The sequence below is a fragment of the Cyprinodon tularosa genome, unplaced genomic scaffold (assembly GCF_016077235.1).
Source record: "Cyprinodon tularosa strain WSP-4 unplaced genomic scaffold, ASM1607723v1 ctg145, whole genome shotgun sequence".
Taxonomy (NCBI): Eukaryota; Metazoa; Chordata; class Actinopteri; order Cyprinodontiformes; family Cyprinodontidae; genus Cyprinodon; species Cyprinodon tularosa.
In genome coordinates this window covers 39,734-58,691 of record NW_024038276.1, presented here as the reverse complement: position 1 = coordinate 58,691, position 18,958 = coordinate 39,734, and the positions used below count along the sequence as shown (strand labels likewise).

Below are 18,958 nucleotides of genomic sequence, written 5' to 3'. Positions count from 1 at the left end.
GGCCCTGCCAAAGCTAAGAAGCTAGCCGCCAAGAAAGCCACCACCCCTAAAAGAAGGCCCCTGCAAAAGCTAAGAAGATAGCCGCCAAGAAAGCCACCACCCCTAAAAGAAGGCCCCTGCCAAACCTAAGAAGCCAGCCGCCAAGAAAGCCACCATCCCTAAAAAAAATTCCCCTGCCAAAGCTAAGAAGCCAGCCGCCAAGAAAGCCAACGCCCCTAAAAAAAAGGGCCCTGCCAAAGCTAAGAAGCCAGCCGCCAAGAAAGCCACCACCCCTAAAAAAAAGGCCCCTGCCAAAGCTAAGAAGCCAGCCGCCAAGAAAGCCACCCCCCCTAAAAAAAAGGCCCCTAAGTAGCTAGCCGCCAAGAAAGCAACCACCAAAAAAAGGGCCCTGCCAAAGCTAAGAAGCTAGCCGCCAAGAAAGCCACCACCCCTAAAAAAAGGACCCTGCCAAAGCTAAGAAGCCAGCCGCCAAGAAAGCCACCACCCCTAAAAAAGGACCCTGCCAAAGCTAAGAAGCCAACCGCCAAAAAAGCCACACCCCTAAAAAAAGGACCCTGCCAAAGCTAAGAAGCCAACCGCCAAGAAAGCCACACCCCTAAAAAAAGGACCCTGCCAAAGCTAAGAAGCTAGCCGCCAAGTAAGCCACCACCAAAAAAAGGGCCCTGCCAAAGCTAAGAAGCTAGCCGCCAAGAAAGCCACCACCCCTAAAAAAAGGACCCTGCCAAAGCTAAGAAGCCAGCCGCCAAGAAAGCCACCACCCCTAAAAAAGGACCCTGCCAAAGCTAAGAAGCCAACCGCTAAAAAAGCCACACCCCTAAAAAAAGGACCCTGCCAAAGCTAAGAAGCCAACTGCCAAGAAAGCCACACCCCTAAAAAAAGGACCCTGCCAAAGCTAAGAAGCTAGCCGCCAAGTAAGCCACCACCAAAAAAAGGGCCCTGCCAAAGCTAAGAAGCTAGCCGCCAAGAAAGCCACCACCCCTAAAAGAAGGCCCCTGCCAAAGCTAAGAAGCTAGCCGCCAAGAAAGCCACCACCGCTAAAAGAAGGCCCCTGCCAAACCTAAGAAGCCAGCCGCCAAGAAAGCCACCATCCCTAAAAAAAATTCCCCTGCCAAAGCTAAGAAGCCAGCCGCCAAGAAAGCCACCACCCCTAAAAAAAAGGCCCCTGCCAAAGCTAAGAAGCCAGCCGCCAAGAAAGCCACCCCCCCTAAAAAAAAGGCCCCTAAGAAGCAAGCCGCCAAGAAAGCCACCATCCCTAAAAAAAATTCCCCTGCCAAAGCTAAGAAGCCAGCCGCCAAGAAAGCCACCACCCCTAAAAGAAGGCCCCTGCCAAAGCTAAGAAGCCAGCCGCCAAGAAAGCCACCATCCCTAAAAAAAATTCCCCTGCCAAAGCTAAGAAGCCAGCCGCCAAGAAAGCCAACGCCCCTAAAAAAAAGGGCCCTGCCAAAGCTAAGAAGCCAGCCGCCAAGAAAGCCACCACCCCTAAAAAAAAGGCCCCTGCCAAAGCTAAGAAGCCAGCCGCCAAGAAAGCCACCCCCCCTAAAAAAAAGGCCCCTAAGTAGCTAGCCGCCAAGAAAGCCACCACCGCCAAAAAAAGGGCCCTGCCAAAGCTAAGAAGCCAGCCCCCAAGAAAGCCACCACCCCTAAAAAAAAGCCCCTGCCGAAGCTAAGAACCCAGCCACCAAGAAAGCCACCACCCCTAAAAAAAGGCCCCTGCCAAAGCTAAGAAGCCAGCCGCCAAGAAAGCCACCACCCCTAAAAAAAGGACCCTGCCAAAGCTAAGAAGCCAACCGCCAAGAAAGCCACACCCCTAAAAAAAGGACCCTGCCAAAGCTAAGAAGCTAGCCGCCAAGTAAGCCACCACCAAAAAAAAGGGCCCTGCCAAAGCTAAGAAGCTAGCCGTCAAGAAAGCCACCACCAAAAAAAAGGACCCTGCCAAAGCTAAGAAGCTAGCCGCCAAGTAAGCCACCACCAAAAAAAAGGACCCTGCCAAAGCTAAGAAGCTAGCCGCCAAGTAAGCCACCACCAAAAAAAAGGACCCTGCCAAAGCTAAGAAGCCAGCCGCCAAGAAAGCCACCCTCCCTAAAAAAAAGGCCCCTAAGAAGCCAGCCGCCAAGAAAGCCACCATCCCTAAAAAAAATTCCCCTGCCAAAGCTAAGAAGCCAGCCGCCAAGAAAGCCACCACCCCTAAAAGAAGGCCCCTGCCAAAGCTAAGAAGCCAGCCGCCAAGAAAGCCACCATCCCTAAAAAAAATTCCCCTGCCAAAGCTAAGAAGCCAGCCGCCAAGAAAGCCAACGCCCCTAAAAAAAAGGGCCCTGCCAAAGCTAAGAAGCCAGCCGCCAAGAAAGCCACCACCCCTAAAAAAATGGCCCCTGCCAAAGCTAAGAAGCCAGCCGCCAAGAAAGCCACCCCCCCTAAAAAAAAGGCCCCTAAGTAGCTAGCCGCCAAGAAAGCCACCACCGCCAAAAAAAGGGCCCTGCCAAAGCTAAGAAGCCAGCCCCCAAGAAAGCCACCACCCCTAAAAAAAAAGCCCCTGCCGAAGCTAAGAACCCAGCCTCCAAGAAAGCCACCACCCCTAAAAAAAGGCCCCTGCCAAAGCTAAGAAGCCAGCCGCCAAGAAAGCCACCACCCCTAAAAAAAGGACCCTGCCAAAGCTAAGAAGCCAACCGCCAAGAAAGCCACACCCCTAAAAAAAGGACCCTGCCAAAGCTAAGAAGCTAGCCGCCAAGTAAGCCACCACCAAAAAAAAGGGCCCTGCCAAAGCTAAGAAGCTAGCCGTCAAGAAAGCCACCACCAAAAAAAAGGACCCTGCCAAAGCTAAGAAGCTAGCCGCCAAGTAAGCCACCACCAAAAAAAAGGACCCTGCCAAAGCTAAGAAGCTAGCCGCCAAGTAAGCCACCACCAAAAAAAAGGCCCCTGCCAAAGCTAAGAAGCCAGCCGCCAAGAAAGCCACCCCCCCTAAAAAAAAGGCCCCTAAGAAGCCAGCCGCCAAGAAAGCCACCATCCCTAAAAAAAATTCCCCTGCCAAAGCTAAGAAGCCAGCCGCCAAGAAAGCCACCATCCCTAAAAAAAATTCCCCTGCCAAAGCTAAGAAGCCAGCCGCCAAGAAAGCCAACGCCCCTAAAAAAAAGGGCCCTGCCAAAGCTAAGAAGCCAGCCGCCAAGAAAGCCACCACCCCTAAAAAAAAGGCCCCTGCCAAAGCTAAGAAGCCAGCTGCCAAGAAAGCCACCCCCCTTAAAAAAAAGGCCCCTAAGCAGCTAGCCGCCAAGAAAGCCACCACCGCCAAAAAAAAGGCCCCTGCCAAAGCTAAGAAGCCAGCTGCCAAGAAAGCCACCCCCCCTAAAAAAAAGGCCCCTAAGTAGCTAGCCGCCAAGAAAGCCACCACCGCCAAAAAAAAGGGCCCTGCCAAAGCTAAGAAGCCAGCCCCCAAGAAAGCCACCACCCCTAAAAAAAAGCCCCTGCCGAAGCTAAGAACCCAGCCTCCAAGAAAGCCACCGCCCCTAAAAAAAGGCCCCTGCCAAAGCTAAGAAGCCAGCCGCCAAGAAAGCCACCACCCCTAAAAAAAGGACCCTGCCAAAGCTAAGAAGCCAACCGCCAAGAAAGCCACACCCCTAAAAAAAGGACCCTGCCAAAGCTAAGAAGCTAGCCACCAAGTAAGCCACCACCAAAAAAAAGGGCCCTGCCAAAGCTAAGAAGCTAGCCGTCAAGAAAGCCACCACCAAAAAAAAGGACCCTGCCAAAGCTAAGAAGCTAGCCGCCAAGTAAGCCACCACCAAAAAAAAGGACCCTGCCAAAGCTAAGAAGCTAGCCGCCAAGTAAGCCACCACCAAAAAAAAAGGGCCCTGCCAAAGCTAAGAAGCCAGCCGTCAAGAAAGCCACCACCCCTAAAAAAAAGGCCCCTGCCAAAGCTAAGAAGCCAGCCGCCAAGAAAGCCACTGCCCCTAAAAAAAAGGCCCCTGCCCAAGCAAAGAAGCCAGCCGCCAAGAAAGCCATCACCCCTAAAAAACCTGACCCAAAGAAAGCAGCAGTCAAGGTGTGTCGGAAGAAGGCACCGGCCAAGAAAGCTGCAAAGGTCACCAAGAAGGACCCCAAAAAGGTTGCCGCCACTAAGCAGCCAAAGGCTGCTGCCAAGAAGCCTGCAGCCAAGAAACCCTATGCCAAAAAGCCCAAAGCCAAATAAGGCCACCAAATAGATTGTTGCTTCAATTGGCACCCAGTGGGTTAGAGCAGTGCGCTTGTGCTCTTAAAAGGTTGCAAGTACTTGGATTGATCCGCACAGCCTGCACTTTCCCTGAGAAAGACCCTTAACCCCACACTGCTCCCTGGTCGCCATACAATGACAGCCCACTGCTCCGTAAGGGGATGGGTTAAATGCAGAGAGTTCATTTCTTTACTGTGAGATCAATAAAGTTCAATTATTATTAATTTTAATTATAGGACTGTACTACAAAACTCTAAAAGTCTGGAAATATTAAATATACACTATATTGCCAAAAGTATTTGCTCACCCATCCAAATTATTGGAATCAGGTGTTCCAATCACTTCCATGGCCACAGGTGTATAAATTCAAGCACCTAGGCATGCAGACTGTTTTTACAAACATTTGTGAAAGAATGGGTCGCTCTCAGGAGCTCAGTGAATTCCAGCGTGGAACTGTGATAGGATGCCACCTGTGCAACAAATCCAGTCGTGAAATTTCCTCGCTCCTAAATATTCCACAGTCAACTGTCAGCTGTATTATAAGAAAATGGAAGTGTTTGGGAACGACAGCAACTCAGCCACGAAGAGGTAGGCCACGTAAACTGACGGAGCGGGGTCAGCGGATGCTGACGCGCATAGTGCGAAGAGGTCGCCAACTTTCTGCAGAGTCAATCACTACAGACCTCCAAACTTCATGTGGCCTTCAGATTAGCTCAAGAACAGTGCGCAGAGAGCTTCATGGAATGGGTTTCCATGGTCGAGCAGCTGCATCCAAGCCATACATCACCAAGTGCAATGCAAAGCGTCGGATGCGGTGGTGTAAAGCACGCCGCCACTGGACTCTAGAGCAGTGGAGACGCGTTCTCTGGAGTGACGAATCGCGCTTCTCCATCTGGCAATCTGATGGACGGGTCTGGGTTTGGCGGTTGCCAGGAGAACGGTACTTGTCTGACTGCATTGTGCCAAGTGTAAAGTTTGGTGGAGGGGGGATTATGGTGTGAGGTTGTTTTTCAGGAGCTGGGCTTGGCCCCTTAGTTCCAGTGAAAGGAACTCTGAATGCTTCAGCATACCAAGACATTTTGGACAATTCCATGCTCCCAACTTTGTGGGAACAGTTTGGAGCTGGCCCCTTCCTCTTCCAACATGACTGTGCACCAGTGCACAAAGCAAGGTCCATAAAGACATGGATGACAGAGTCTGGTGTGGATGAACTTGACTGGCCTGCACAGAGTCCTGACCTCAACCCGATAGAACACCTTTGGGATGAATTAGAGCGGAGACTGAGAGCCAGGCCTTCTCGTCCAACATCAGTGTGCGACCTCACAAATGCGCTTCTGGAAGAATGGTCAAAAATTCCCATAAACACACTCCTAAACCTTGTGGACAGCCTTCCCAGAAGAGTTGAAGCTGTTCTAGCTGCAAAGGGTGGACCGACGTCATATTGAACCCTATGGATTAGGAACGGGATGTCACTTAAGCTCATATGTGAGTCAAGGCAGGTGAGCAAATACTTTTGGCAATATAGTGTACCTGAGTGGTGAATCAAGCTCTAAAATTAAATAAAGGAGAACTTCATTTATCTCCCTTATTTAATTGATTCTCTTTTATTTTAAATCTAGCCCATTTAAAGTAAAGAATTGGAATGAAGTTAAGACATTTTCAGAAAATGTAATGTATGCTGAGTTATAGGTGATTTCTCTTCAGAATATAAACCTAATTCTAGGAAATAAAGTTTTTTTTGTTCGATAATTACTTCTTGCATTTGATTGAGTTTCTGTTGCCCCTGTCATCGTAATCAGGGATGATCTGAAGCAGTAATAACCGTCCATAAAGGATGTTTTGCAACTTGAAAAATCTGGAATCATGATGTCTCTGTTTAAATAAATATTTGAATTTTTCTTAACAATTCAAGTGGTGATGTGTTAAGATGATATAATTATTAATTATTTACTGCTACATAAGCTGGATTTCCTAATATATCAGAAACATCTAATTTATGATCAGATATTTAACTGGAGCTGACGTTTTTTAAACATACAGGTGCTTCTCAGTAAAGTATAAAGTTTTATTTATTATAGTAATTAAGTTTATAAAGGTGGAATTTGTTCTCTGATCCCCAGCTTCAATTTAGTTGTGTAATGCTCTTTAGTATTTACAGGAAACACAGTGTTTGTCGTGTTTCCTGTTTAGTTAATTTGCCCCCTCCTGTGTTTAATCTATTGTCTTTTCTTTTGCCCCCCTCAATCATTTTACCACGTTAACTGATGTGTATTCAGTTGATCAGCCTTCCCTCCTTCACCTTTTTCTTTCCACCTAGTTGTAATTATGACCATGTGATCATTTGTTATGCATTTCTTTTCTATCTCCAAGCTGTATAAACTTGACTCCTTATTGGATATAAGTGAGTCAGCTGATGTGTGTGTGAGGGAGAGTGGGGTCTAAGGAGATCAAGACTCTATATCAAGGTGTGCATAGTTATAAGCCTGCTTCTTTTTCTCAGGTCTGACTTGTTTCCTTGCGAAACTTTATCAAAGAATTCTCCTAATTAAATAATAAAGTATTAACATCTAACCTTAACAAACTGTCTGGACTAAAAGATAAAAAGATGTGTCACTTAAGGGGAGAAAAAGTGGAAGTGAGCGTTTTTGGGAAACTTAAACTTCCAGTAAAGTTGCAGGGAGGGTGTCCTCAGGCCTGGATGAATTAGTCTTCCACATTAGCAAATGGCCATGATGTCAGCTTGCAAAGCATTTGAGCGGATGACATACAGTAAGTCTTTCTTTTCAACAAAAGCAATGGAAAAGGATAAAGGTTACATCTTGCATTAGATTTTGATCAAACATTTGCTGTGGTTTAAGGTTTAGCTAGCCTCTGTTGATGCCTTACATTCATCACCTCTCGCTGGGGTGTTAAAACATCTGATCCCAAGCAGGGGGTGTCAAATGAGGTGAGGTCAGCCTTGTTTCCTCATAATTAAAGAATAAAGTATTAACATTTAACAAAGGAGCAAAAAAGAAAGGGCTGTGTCACCTCAATAAGAGGGAGAAAAAAGAATGTTCAGCAATTGATGGGACGTAAAAGCAATACACACCAATGATTACAAAATGTATAGAAAGCCATGTGAAGGACTTTTGGGTTGGCATTAGTCTAATTGTGGAAGACAATCTTAAACTAGGCCCAGTCATTGGGGAACAAATGACCTCGAACTGCTAGGCTAGATTGTTCATCTTGTCAGCTGAAAAAGGGTGGGGCCCTAGAATGTTTGTAGTGAGCAAAGGTCAACAACTACTGTCGGAGCAACCAAATAGATCTCACAATAGCTCTAATCAGGGTAATACGCTTCAGGTTCAGAGATCTTAGAACCCAGGTTAGGTAACCCCTTGAACCCCATCTGACACCAGCTCATGTTTAACTATTTATAGCAATTGCCAAAACACAGCCACATGGTGTTTCATCCACACGACTTTCAAAATGGGGCTTTAAAATTTCTATGACAAGTTTAAAAATTATTTTTTCACAAAACATCTTGTTTTATAGCTGTATAAACACATAAAAGGAGATTTAAAATTCCACCTGGCGTGTGTGACTCTGCGGGAGTAATGCAACAGCGGGTATTCATTTTTAGCCCCACCCCCCAGCATCATTGCAAATTCAGGCTCAGATCTTTCCAAGGGGTGGTCGGAGGTAATTGTGCAAGCATTTCAGGTGAAGTAACTGGCATGCGTTACATAAGCTTGCTTCATTATTCTTATGTTCAAATCTGTATGTGGCATAAATTATTATATGTAAATCTTGTGCTCTTCTGATACTTTTCTTCCTCTGTCTGGGTGTATGTGCATGAGCAATTGATGTCAGTGGACACAGTCAGGATCTATGGGTGGCACCATGGGTCTGGTGTTATTGTATTAGTTTGTGTGCTCACCTGGGTTAAACATTGACCTGGATTACAGCAGCTGGGTGAGCTTGGGGAGAAACTCTCTGTTGACCGTCTTATACACCACCAAGTACGCGCTGTTTGATGTATCCATGCAAAACTCATCAGTGTAAGTACTGCTTTGCATCAAGAATGAGAGATGGGAAAATGAAAAGACATCATAGTGTGTGGTTGTAATGGTTCAGCATGACGCATCATTAGTAGCTAATACCCCTTTTCTTAACCGGCCGTGGTGTTTAAATTAAAATCTAAGTGTATAGCTGCAATAACATCAGTTTGGTGATATTATTGTGTGTTCAATGGTTTTATTGTTCATTCAATTTTTTTCATTACTTCATCTCATTTAATGTTTGCAAAACTCTAATTTCTGTCTGTTAAACATAATCCTATAGAAAGCCTGGCAAAGGTGTTCAGCTGGCTGGGCTTCAGAGTGCTGATGTGTAAAGACCAAACTAGGGACCAGATGGCTCAGACACTGCAGTGCTTTGCTTCTCCTGGTGATGCTGTCCATCTGCAGGGCATCCAAATTACGAGAATAAAGTCGTAACATTACGAGAATAAAATCTTTTTCACCTAAAACTGAGATAAATGGACTACCTTTGTACCGCCACTTTGGCAGGTAGCGCTGTGGAGCCCTTTTGATGAGCAGTGTAGCGCTATATCTGTAGCTGAGGCCGTCACAGTGGAAGGCGTTCACTGACTCAAACCCAAGCAACATGGATACCAAAATAATTGAACAATCGATATCATCCGATGAACATATATAGAAGTTTCTTTATCTATACATTCAATTTTTATAGCAAGGAAATATCGCAATACATGGTGATATTGCAATATAGTAATAAACATTACGAGAATAAAGTCGTAACATTATGAGAATAAAGTCGTAAAATTACGAGAATAAAGTCGTAACATTACGAGAATAAAGTCGTAACATTAAGTGAATAAAGTCGTAACTTTACGCGAATAAAGTCGGAACTTTACTCAAATAGAGTCGTAACATTACAAGAATAAAATTACAAATTAGGAGAATAAGGTCGTAACATTACGAGAATAAAGTTGTAACATTACGAGAATGAATTTGTAATATTACGAGAATAGTCATACAATTACGAAAATAAAGTTGTAAAATTACGAGAATAAAGTCTTAACATTATGCGAATAAAGTTGTAACTTTACGCGAATAAAGTTGTAACTTTATGCGAATAAAGTCGTAACATTATGAGAATAAAGTCATAACATTACAAGAATAAAGCCACAACATTACGAGAATAAAGTTGTAAAATTATGAGAATAAAGTTGTAAAATTATGAGAATAAAGTCATAACATTACGAGAATAAAGTCGTAACATTATGTGAATAAAGTCGTAACTGTACGCGAATAAAGTCGTTACTTTACTCGAATAAAGTCAAAACATTACGAGAACAAAGTTGTCAAATTATGAGAATAAAGTCTTAACATTACGAGAATAAAGTTGTAACAATACAAGAATAAAGTCGTAATATTACGAGAATAGTCGTAAAATTATGAGAATAAAGTAAAATTATGAGAATAAAGTCGTAACATTACGAGAATAAAGTCGTAATAATATGTGAATAAAGTCGTAACTTTACACGAATAAAGTCGTAACATTACGAGAATAAAGTTGTAACATTACGCGAATAAAGTCATAACATTACGAGAATAAAGTCGTAACATTATGTGAATAAAGTCGTAACTTTACGTGAATAAAGTCGTTACTTTACTCGAATAAAGTCAAAACATTACGAGAACAAAGTTGTCAAATTACGAGAATAAAGTCATAACATTACGCGAATAAAGTTGTAAAATTATGAGAATAAAGTTGTAACATTACGCTAATAAAGTCGTAACATTATGAGAATAAAGTCGTAACATTACAAGAATAAAGTCGTAAAATTACGAGAATAAAGTCATAACATTACGTCAATAAAGTCATAACATTACGAGCATAAAGTCGTAACATTCCGAGAATAACGTCGTAACATTACGCGAATAAAGTTGTAAAATTATGACAATAAAGTCGTAACATTATGAGAATAAAGTCCTAAAATTACAAGAAACAAGTTGTATTTTATGACAACTCTTACAGAAGAACTTTTTTTCCTAAACTGAGGAATGTCGAGCATCATGTGAAGTTATACTTTGGCTCTGGTTTGACAAATAAGGAAATCTTTTAGCACCAGAATCAAATTGGGCAGCATGTTTGGTGGAGCTGGTCAGCCATCATCTGCTGGTCGGAGCTGGAAGCTTTCTTTCTGAAACGGGTTGTGGTATAATGACTTAAAACTTTATTCTCGAAATAGAAGAAAAACATCTCTAACCTGTCCGTAATACTCCGTCGTACAAAGCAGCGCAGATCCGCGGCTGCGCCCTGACAACAGCGTCGTTACCATGACAACCTCAGCATTCGCCCGTTCACAAAATAAAAACTGTCCAGGCCGACGACCGAAGTCAGTCAAAGAGGGCCGCTGTTTGTAAAGAACTCGTGAAACAGCTGGAGAAACAGCGATGGAGGAGACTGAAAGTGTCGGTGCTTCATCAGCCGCTGAGGAGATAAAATCCGAGGCTGTCGCTTTCATGGCCTCCATTGGTGAGTTAAAGTGGAAACAGCCAGTGTTTAGTTTGGAAAAAAAAAAAAAAAAAAAAAACATAAAACGTCTGGTTAATTTAATTTAAACAAAAAAGCAACAATAAAAAGAAAGTATTTGGTGTTATCTGTGGCTTATGTGTTCTGCTAGAGCCTGAGGAGCTGCAGAGGTGTGTATTTCCAGAGCGCTTGGATGTGCTGTCTGATGGAGGAGGAGTCCTGGGAGAGTTCAGCTTATCTGTAGAGTTTACACGCAGAGCCCTGCAGCCCTGCATGCTGCTGCATGCTCAAAGCAAGGGAGCTATCGATGGCTGCCCCTGTGGAACAACAGTAACAGGTGAGATTTATCAAGGTGGTCCCTGATTGCTCAACATGTGCTTCCATGTTTATCTCTTCCCATCATCTACTTTTCTACACATAAAGCCTATCTCACCGCCGAGTTGGAGGTCCTGGAGGAAGACTACCATGAGTTTGTCAAGGTGAGCCCCTTAAACCAAAACAACTTTAAAAAAGAAAGAAAAATAAGACATATATATGTCAGTAATATGGTTGCATTTTTGATGGCTTGTTTTTTTTCTAAAAACATTTTCTTCAGCTTCATGATCACAATGTTGAAAAGAGGTGCCACATGGTGCAGCAGAATGGATGGATGGTGATCGACACATGCAGTAGAGTGGGAGAGGTGAAAATAAGTAATAGTGTCTCCATCATCTTTAGAGCTTGCTCATTTTTCTAATTTAATCATGTTGGAGCATCAAATTTCGATGTAATGCCTTAAAAAAATCTTTGCTTCCTAATGGGTCAGCTGTAAAGCTCCATGGCCTAGGTGGAAGAATCTGTTTACTTCACAGCTATTAGTCGTGCAATCAACTAAATATGGATTTTATGAAAGACTGGAAATAATATATTTCATGAAAAGTGCATTTTGATGCTTAATAAAACACGCAAAGGTGCTGTGCTGAGATTTATGGGGGGGGCACAATGTGACAGATATCACTGAACATACAAACCTTGCATCAGAACATGAGGATGGCAGCATCATGCTGTGGGGATTCTTTTTTTCCTTTTCCAAAGGAAGAGTTGAGACCCAAATCAAGAGGAGAATCTGATGCAAATATTCATTTATGGTGCACACTCAAATAGTTTAGGCCTTTTCGTAGACCGTAAGCAATCATTTCAAAACGGCAGTTGCATGTTTCAGTCTGTAATCCACATGTGCCTCTTTGCTGCAATGTTGCTGTTCACCATGCATGAGCACTCTGCACATGCCTTTCTCTTAATGGGTTCAGTGTAACTCTGTGACAGTAACACAGCGCAACCAAATGGCCCGGCATATGTACTACAGCACCATCAGTGGCGCTATGTGCATGCACAATTTTTCTAATCCCTTTATGAAAAGATACAGTGTCTTTGTTCTGGTAGGCTTTAGCTTGACTTGTTTTTGCAAGATAATAGCATGTTTTATGTGTAAATGCACTCCAGGACTATTTTTTGGTGAGCCTGGTGCTTTTTAAGATGAAGTACTGAGCTAAATGTAAATTCTGCTTTTCAGATTCATATTTATTTTTAACGGCGCAATTATCTGTCGCAAATTATCCCAGTAAATAAATATACTGATATAAGAGGCTTTAGAGTATGAACCTGTAAAAGATATTGAGTTTTATCAATAGTTTCAAGTCCTTGTTCAGATGTGCAAAAATTATCATCTGACACTAACATGTCCGTCTCTTGTGGGTTTACCTTTGGCTGTATGTTTTTGTTTTGTTTTTCTTTGTGTGCATCTTACTGAATGCGTGTAAAGGAAGTGACCAAAGGGCATATGTCTTACTCCATGTCTGCCCTGCGAGGACTGGTCACTGAAGGATCCAGCATGCTGTTGATGCGTCTGATCGCTCAGAGGAAGAAGGTTCCAGAGAACACGGTCTTTATCTTCCTGGATCAATGTTCATGTATTAATCAGACCACTTTTGTAAGTAAATTCAGATGTGAAAATGTTTTTGGAAAAAAAAAAAAAAACGAGCATACTATTTGAATAAACTCTCTTTTTTTTGGTGTGTGGGTTTTGGTGGACAATCAGAGTCAGCTTGGTGTGAAGAGAGTTGAAGTTGGTGATAAGGTCACTGAGGTCTTCGGAGTGCAGAGATTGGTCGGTTCTGTGGAGGACAGCCCCTCCACTTGGCAGTGCTACTTCCTTGATAATGGGTGATTTCACGCTGTTTTTGTTTGTTTTGTTTGTTTGTTTGTTTGTTTTTTGCCTTCTTTCAATAAATGCAGCATTCTGCTGCTCTCTAAACCCTGGGTGACATGGATATGATAAAAACCTTTTGTTAGCTAAGCTGATTTTTGACTGTTTAACTGAAACTTTTTGAGTGTTTAACCACAATTTGACATCTCTAGACGTCATTTATATAAAAATCTCCTTAGCTTTTCCTTTTCAGACTCATTAGGTTATTACGGAGCCCCCTAGGGGACATGGGGATTTTTTTTTTCTTTTGCATTCCCTCGCAAAAGTATTGCGTTACCTCGCAAAGTTTTGCGTTACCTCACAAAACATTTTGTGAAAGTTTTGCAGTCCCATGCAAAACCTTTTGTGTGAGAACGCCAAACCTTACTTCGGTAAAGTAGGAAAGATATTCACAGATTCGGAATTCCGGGATCAATAACTCTTTGTTGTTGAAACACAAATGGCGCCTCTTTCATGTCCTGATAGCACAGACTACGTATTACAAGAATCAAAAAGCGTTATTTTCGAGAAAAACGAGCCATTCTCTGAGCTAGATGTATTACATTGATCTCTATGCACAGGCAGCGGCCAGGCGAGTGATTAGGGACCGTCTGCAAATGGTAAAACAACAGCAAAACGTTGCAAATAAAAATCAATAATTCCACTGCCATAAAGTGCAGAGACTCCAAAATCACCACACACACCAAGGGGCTTTGGGTGATCGCACTACAACAGCTGGTTTGGAAAAATACACCGATTACTTATTTTTTTAGAATTTTTTTGTTATTATTAAACATTAATATCATCCTATTTTACTTCATAAAGAACTCCCATCTGCCTAGCATCTCTGTGAACTTCATTCACAAAAAGTTATAAAAAGGTGTATTTTTGTTCCACAACAGCTGTTGTAGTATGATCACCAGAAGTTCCTTGGTTTGTGTGGCGATTTTGGAGTGTCTGCACTGTACAGTCTTAGAGCTATTGATCAAAATAGGATGAATATCTTTCTAACTTTACCGAAGTAAGGTTTTGCGTTCTCACGCAAAACTTTCGCAAAAGGTTTTGCGAGGTAACGCAAAAGGTTTAGCGAGGTAACGCAATACTTTTGCGAGGGAACGCAAAAGAAAAAAACATTCCCCATGTCCCCTAGGGGGCTCCGTAGGTTATGATATGTTTCACTTGGTTAAATATTTCTATCCTAATTTCCTACTAAGCCCAGCATTAGTGGGAGCAATTTCATGTTGTTCACTATACTGAGGTTTGTCATAATTTTTATGTGGAAATGTTATGCTGTATTAATTTGTAACCTCTTTTTAATAGAGTTTAAAGGAATAGTACACCCAAAACATGATTAGCCTTCATTTTCTACTCACCTCCATGCTGAACAACACTCTGGAGTACTTTTTTGATATCTCAAATGCATCTGGAGATCTGGGAGGCTTCTTGCTGTCTGCTGACATTCAAATAATGGAGGTCTATGGCGCCCGAGACAGAAAGGTCCACAAAAGTCCACAAAAACTTGTCAATATTCCTCCATACTGCTCGTCCAATGTAATCCAAGTGTCCTGAGTGGGTAGCATCCAGAATTTACTCGAAACGAAGTCATTTAGAACGTTTTAGAGCCTAAACAGTAGTGTATAGGATTTCCTAATAGCGCCCCCATGCGCGCTCACGATTCTACGGAAGCCGGCAGACCAAACCAGCGCATTCAGCTCGGCAAAGAACTCATGCTCTTCCTCAACACTGAAGTCCTCAGACATTTTTCTTTCGTTGTTTCTTTCTTTGCACAGGTAAACAGCACATTTCTTCTTCTACGCTTGCATTATCGGCAGACCAGACGCTGAATGCGCACTTCCTTCCGGTTTGGTCTGCCGGCTTCCGTAGAATCGTGAGCGCGCATGGGGGCGCTATTAGGAAATCCTATACACTACTGTTTATGCTCTAAAAACATTCTAAATTACTTCGTTTCGAGTAAATTCTGGATGCTACCCACTCAGGACACTTGGATTACATTGGACGAGCAGTATGGAGGAATATTGACACGTTTTTGTGGACTTTTATGGACCTTTCTGTCTCGGGCGCCATGGACCTCCATTATTTGAATGTCAGCAGACAGCAAGAAGCCTCCCAGATCTCCAGATGCATTTGAGATATCAAAAAAGTACTCCAGAGTGTTGTTCAGCATGGAGGTGAGTAGAAAATGAAGGCTAATCATGTTTTGGGTGTACTATTCCTTTAAGTAAACAGGAAATTTGGATTTGTCTGAAAATTACAGTTTTTTCTCTAAAAAAAGGATTTGGTTATTGAGTGTTCACCCAAAAGCAGAGGCAGGAAGGCAGAGGTGAATTTCGTTAGATTTAATTAAAAAAGGAAACTGAAAACAAAGGCAGGTTATCCAAAAATCCAATAATGAAAACGAAGTCCAAACAAGCATCAAATCAGGAGTCCAAAAATCCAAAAGAATCAAACATAAAAACTAGTCAAAACGAACCAGAAACCGTGGAGACATCAGGGAAATCACTGTCACAATGAGGAAGACTCAGGAAGACGGAGTTGGATGAAGTTTGACAAAGTTTGGCAGTGTTTGACAAGGACCCAGCAAAGGGGAACTGAAGAGAGAGGGCTTTTAAAGGAGACAGAGACAAAGAGGGAAGAAGGAGAACACAAGAGGGCAGCAGAGAGCAACAAATAGAAACCTGGAAGACTGGAAATAACAACACAATGTTAAATTACTAGGACTATAAAACATGGAGAAAAGAAAACTAAACACTCAAAAGAAAACATAACAGAACCCAGACTAGGACAGTAACTGGAAAAAAACAAAGAACACAGCAAGGAGTAAAGCAAGACTGAATACTATAACAGAAACCTGACAGACAGTTTCTAAATAGAAAATGCACTTAGTTATGAGCTCATTTTCCCCTCTCCAATAAGATTCTTAGATATGTTTCCTTCATATATGAATCACATTCTTTCATCTTCATGAACATGACGTATGCACAGACACAAATTATACCAGCATTATGCTTATGAAACAGATTGGTTAAAAATCTATCCTTTAAAAAATTTCTTTGTAAAGTTTCATGCTTGAAATCTTAGTTGATCTGGAGTCTATTTTCTTTTCTCAGTCGCTTGGCCATCAGAAAACAGGTGGGCTCCCCAGTCACAATCAGGCTTCAGCAGCAAGGTAATTAATCAACAGCTGTTCATTTATGTCGTACGCAACATATTCCAATATTCGAACAATCTGTCTGCTATTAAAGGTTTCCATGTTATTGTTAATTTAGGGATCGTGCCATTTCAAATGTGTTTCTGAATGTCTAGTGGATGAAAAAGTAGTAGACTCGAGATTTCCCACAATACGCCTTGAAAACTAGTGATCATCCATGGTCACTTGACCAGCAAATATATCACAGAATGCTTTGTGAGAGCTCTCCTCTTAAAACATCATGGTATTTGTTGTGCCAGCAACAAATACCAAAGATGGTGGAGGCACCGTGCAGGGAGGCGGAGTTACCTGATCAACGGGGAGCGAAAATCAGTGATCATCTGTCCAAACAGTCAAATAACTGAGTTCACTCTTAAGTCCACTATATAGCCCCCGCTCTATATAGTGATTGAGGTATCTAGGGGTTATGGTGGACGTTCAGACACTGCCTTAGTCTTTTCTAAGGAATAAAATGATCTGTCAGCGGAGGCCAATCAGAGTTTTTTTCCTAATGTCTGCTTTCAACTGTAACATAAAATCCTTGGTAATAATACACAAGTAAATTATCTGATATTTGAGCATATTTATGATTAGTGATGTCCTTTATGATTGTTTTTTTTAGTCATACTGAAAATGTTTCAACCTAACTTACTTTAGTATCAGGGTAACATTTCCACAACACTGTAGGAGTACAAAATGCTTTGCTCGAAGGTACAAAACAGAAGTATGAAGAGGCAAAAAGTAAGGATAATCTATGTTGCTTTTTTTTTAATCTGTTAGGTCCTAAGAAGTTTGCCCTGGTTTGGGAAGAAGACATGCAGTTGTACTCTCAGTACCTGGAAAGAAAGGTAACCAGTCACGTTCTTGCAAAAAAGCCACACAAAAAAACAAACAAACAACAACCTTATTTGGATTCAGAGCCAGTCACCATCCTTCCCATATCTGTGAACTGTAAAGTTTTAATTGTGTGCCTGTGTATCTGGCAGGAGGAACTGAGGGCAGAATATGCTTCATACCTGAGAGAGCACCCAGAGATCCGAACCATGCTGTCCAGATATTTGCAGGATTTGCTGATCGTGAAACCGGACAATGTCTGTCAGTTTACTCGAATGCACTTTGAGTCTTCTACCTCCAGACGTTCCTCAGACTCTAAGCTGAAAACCACCAACTCAACCTGAAATGTAGTTTCACTTAAAATTCAACTGTTTACTTAAAATTTAACCTAACTGGTTACATACATAATTCTTTTTAGACCTGTTGTAATCAATATGTGTAATGTCAATACAAATCATCCTAAAAACATATTTATATTTCGGTTCACCTTTTTATCTCATGAAAGAAGAGATAATGTATTGGGGGCAGCAGCGCCAAAAAGTTGAAAAAAAGGGGAAGGATTCTAGGGGCCCATGACTAACAGGAGTCCAGAGAAGCCCCTAATACAATTCTAATACTGACAAAACAGTAGGACACTCAATGATAAACTTCCAATCACACACAGATTTTTCTTTTTCCACAATATATTTGTAGCCGTTTTTTGTATGTTTAGAAAATGTTTTCCCTCAGAGAAGCTATGGATGTGGCCTCTGGATTGAAATGTGCAGAGTAAATAAATGCAACACTTGAGCCTTAAATGCTTCTTTAATCTCATTAGTCTCATTAGGGAATAAATAATCCACATAAGGTGAGCAAAAACCTTAAAATTGCGCATCTCTGCAGTTAAATTATTTTAAACATTTGAGTGATACTGGTATCGTTGCCTTGGGTGAAGGTATAGATGTTAGCATCATCTCCGTGCAGCCTCTGGATATGCTCCTGATGAGGCTGCAGATGTTCTCCTGAAGGATCTCCTCCCAGACCTTAAAGCATGTTGACTCCTGGACAGCCTGTGGAGCAGAGTAGTGTTGGAGGATGGAACAAGATATGCTGTTTTACATGTGCTCGACTGAATTCACTTCTGTAGAACGGGCCAGTCCGTAGCATTGAAATTCATTAAGGACATTGCAGCCCTGCAAAGAAATTCATCCCCAAACCAAAACTGACAGGCTAGAGGATGTTGATGGCAGAATTACATCCTTCACTGGTAATGTCATAATATTGAATCTGACTTGGAGTTGCAGAATGTTGTTTAGGTGTCCCGTTTACTTTTTAAGCTATATATAGTAAATGTTATCATAAAATAAAGTATTTTTGCTTTAAAAATTTTCTTAAACTTAGTTCCCACTACTGGATCAGAAGTAAAAATCCATTCTAACACTGGGGCTTCAGGCTGCTCAAAAAAAGACTACTGAACTGGGAAGTTGTTCATCAGAGAATTACTGATATCCTCCATTAGAAGGACACAACAGGTCAGTGGAAAAGATGTGTAGTGATAGTAAATTTAGTGTAAAAAAACTGTAAGACAAAGCAACTGGGATAATTACAGTCAGAGAGGATGTGATGAGCTCCATTTCTTGAACTTTGGATTATTTTTTCCCTCTCCCTAGATTTTCTTTGTGATTTTGGGTCAAAATAATTTATTGGTTGAATTTAAATGCAAAAGTATGTTATTAACTTTTAGCGTGTCTAAAACCTGGAGATGCCACACCAGTGTTGAACTGTCCCGACCTGAATTACATTAGGTTCCACCCTAAAAGAGAACAATACTTTATATTATTAAGGACTCTAAACGCCACTGATAGAAACTGGACTTTATTTCTGCAATTTTCTGATGATGAATTGTGTTGAATTTTAGTTGGCATAAGTAAAGTAAAAAAAAAAAAGAAATATACATATATATATATATATA

General features: G+C 41.9%; 1 protein-coding gene across 1 annotated transcript; it reads left to right on the top strand.

Moving 5' to 3' along the window:
- Nucleotides 1-10,571: 10,571 nt before the first annotated feature.
- On the top strand, nt 10,572-17,804 carry LOC119779268 (ciliogenesis associated TTC17 interacting protein). Its single transcript, XM_038278838.1, has 9 exons — nt 10,572-10,744; nt 10,893-11,078; nt 11,165-11,220; nt 11,337-11,423; nt 12,543-12,710; nt 12,819-12,943; nt 16,094-16,152; nt 16,954-17,021; nt 17,160-17,804. The coding sequence occupies exons 1-9, from the start codon at nt 10,663-10,665 to the stop codon at nt 17,349-17,351; spliced, it is 1,023 nt and encodes a 340-aa protein (XP_038134766.1). The 5' UTR covers nt 10,572-10,662; the 3' UTR covers nt 17,352-17,804.
- Nucleotides 17,805-18,958: the final 1,154 nt, after the last annotated feature.

Coding starts and splice junctions, on each gene's coding strand:
- LOC119779268 (XM_038278838.1), top strand. CDS start 10,663: ATGGAGGAGACTGAAAGTGTCGGTGCTTCATCAGCCGCTGAGGAGATA. Junction 11,079..11,164: donor CTGTGGAACAACAGTAACAG/GTGAGATTTATC, acceptor CTACACATAAAG/CCTATCTCACCGCCGAGTTG. Junction 11,424..12,542: donor CATGCAGTAGAGTGGGAGAG/GTGAAAATAAGT, acceptor ATGCGTGTAAAG/GAAGTGACCAAAGGGCATAT.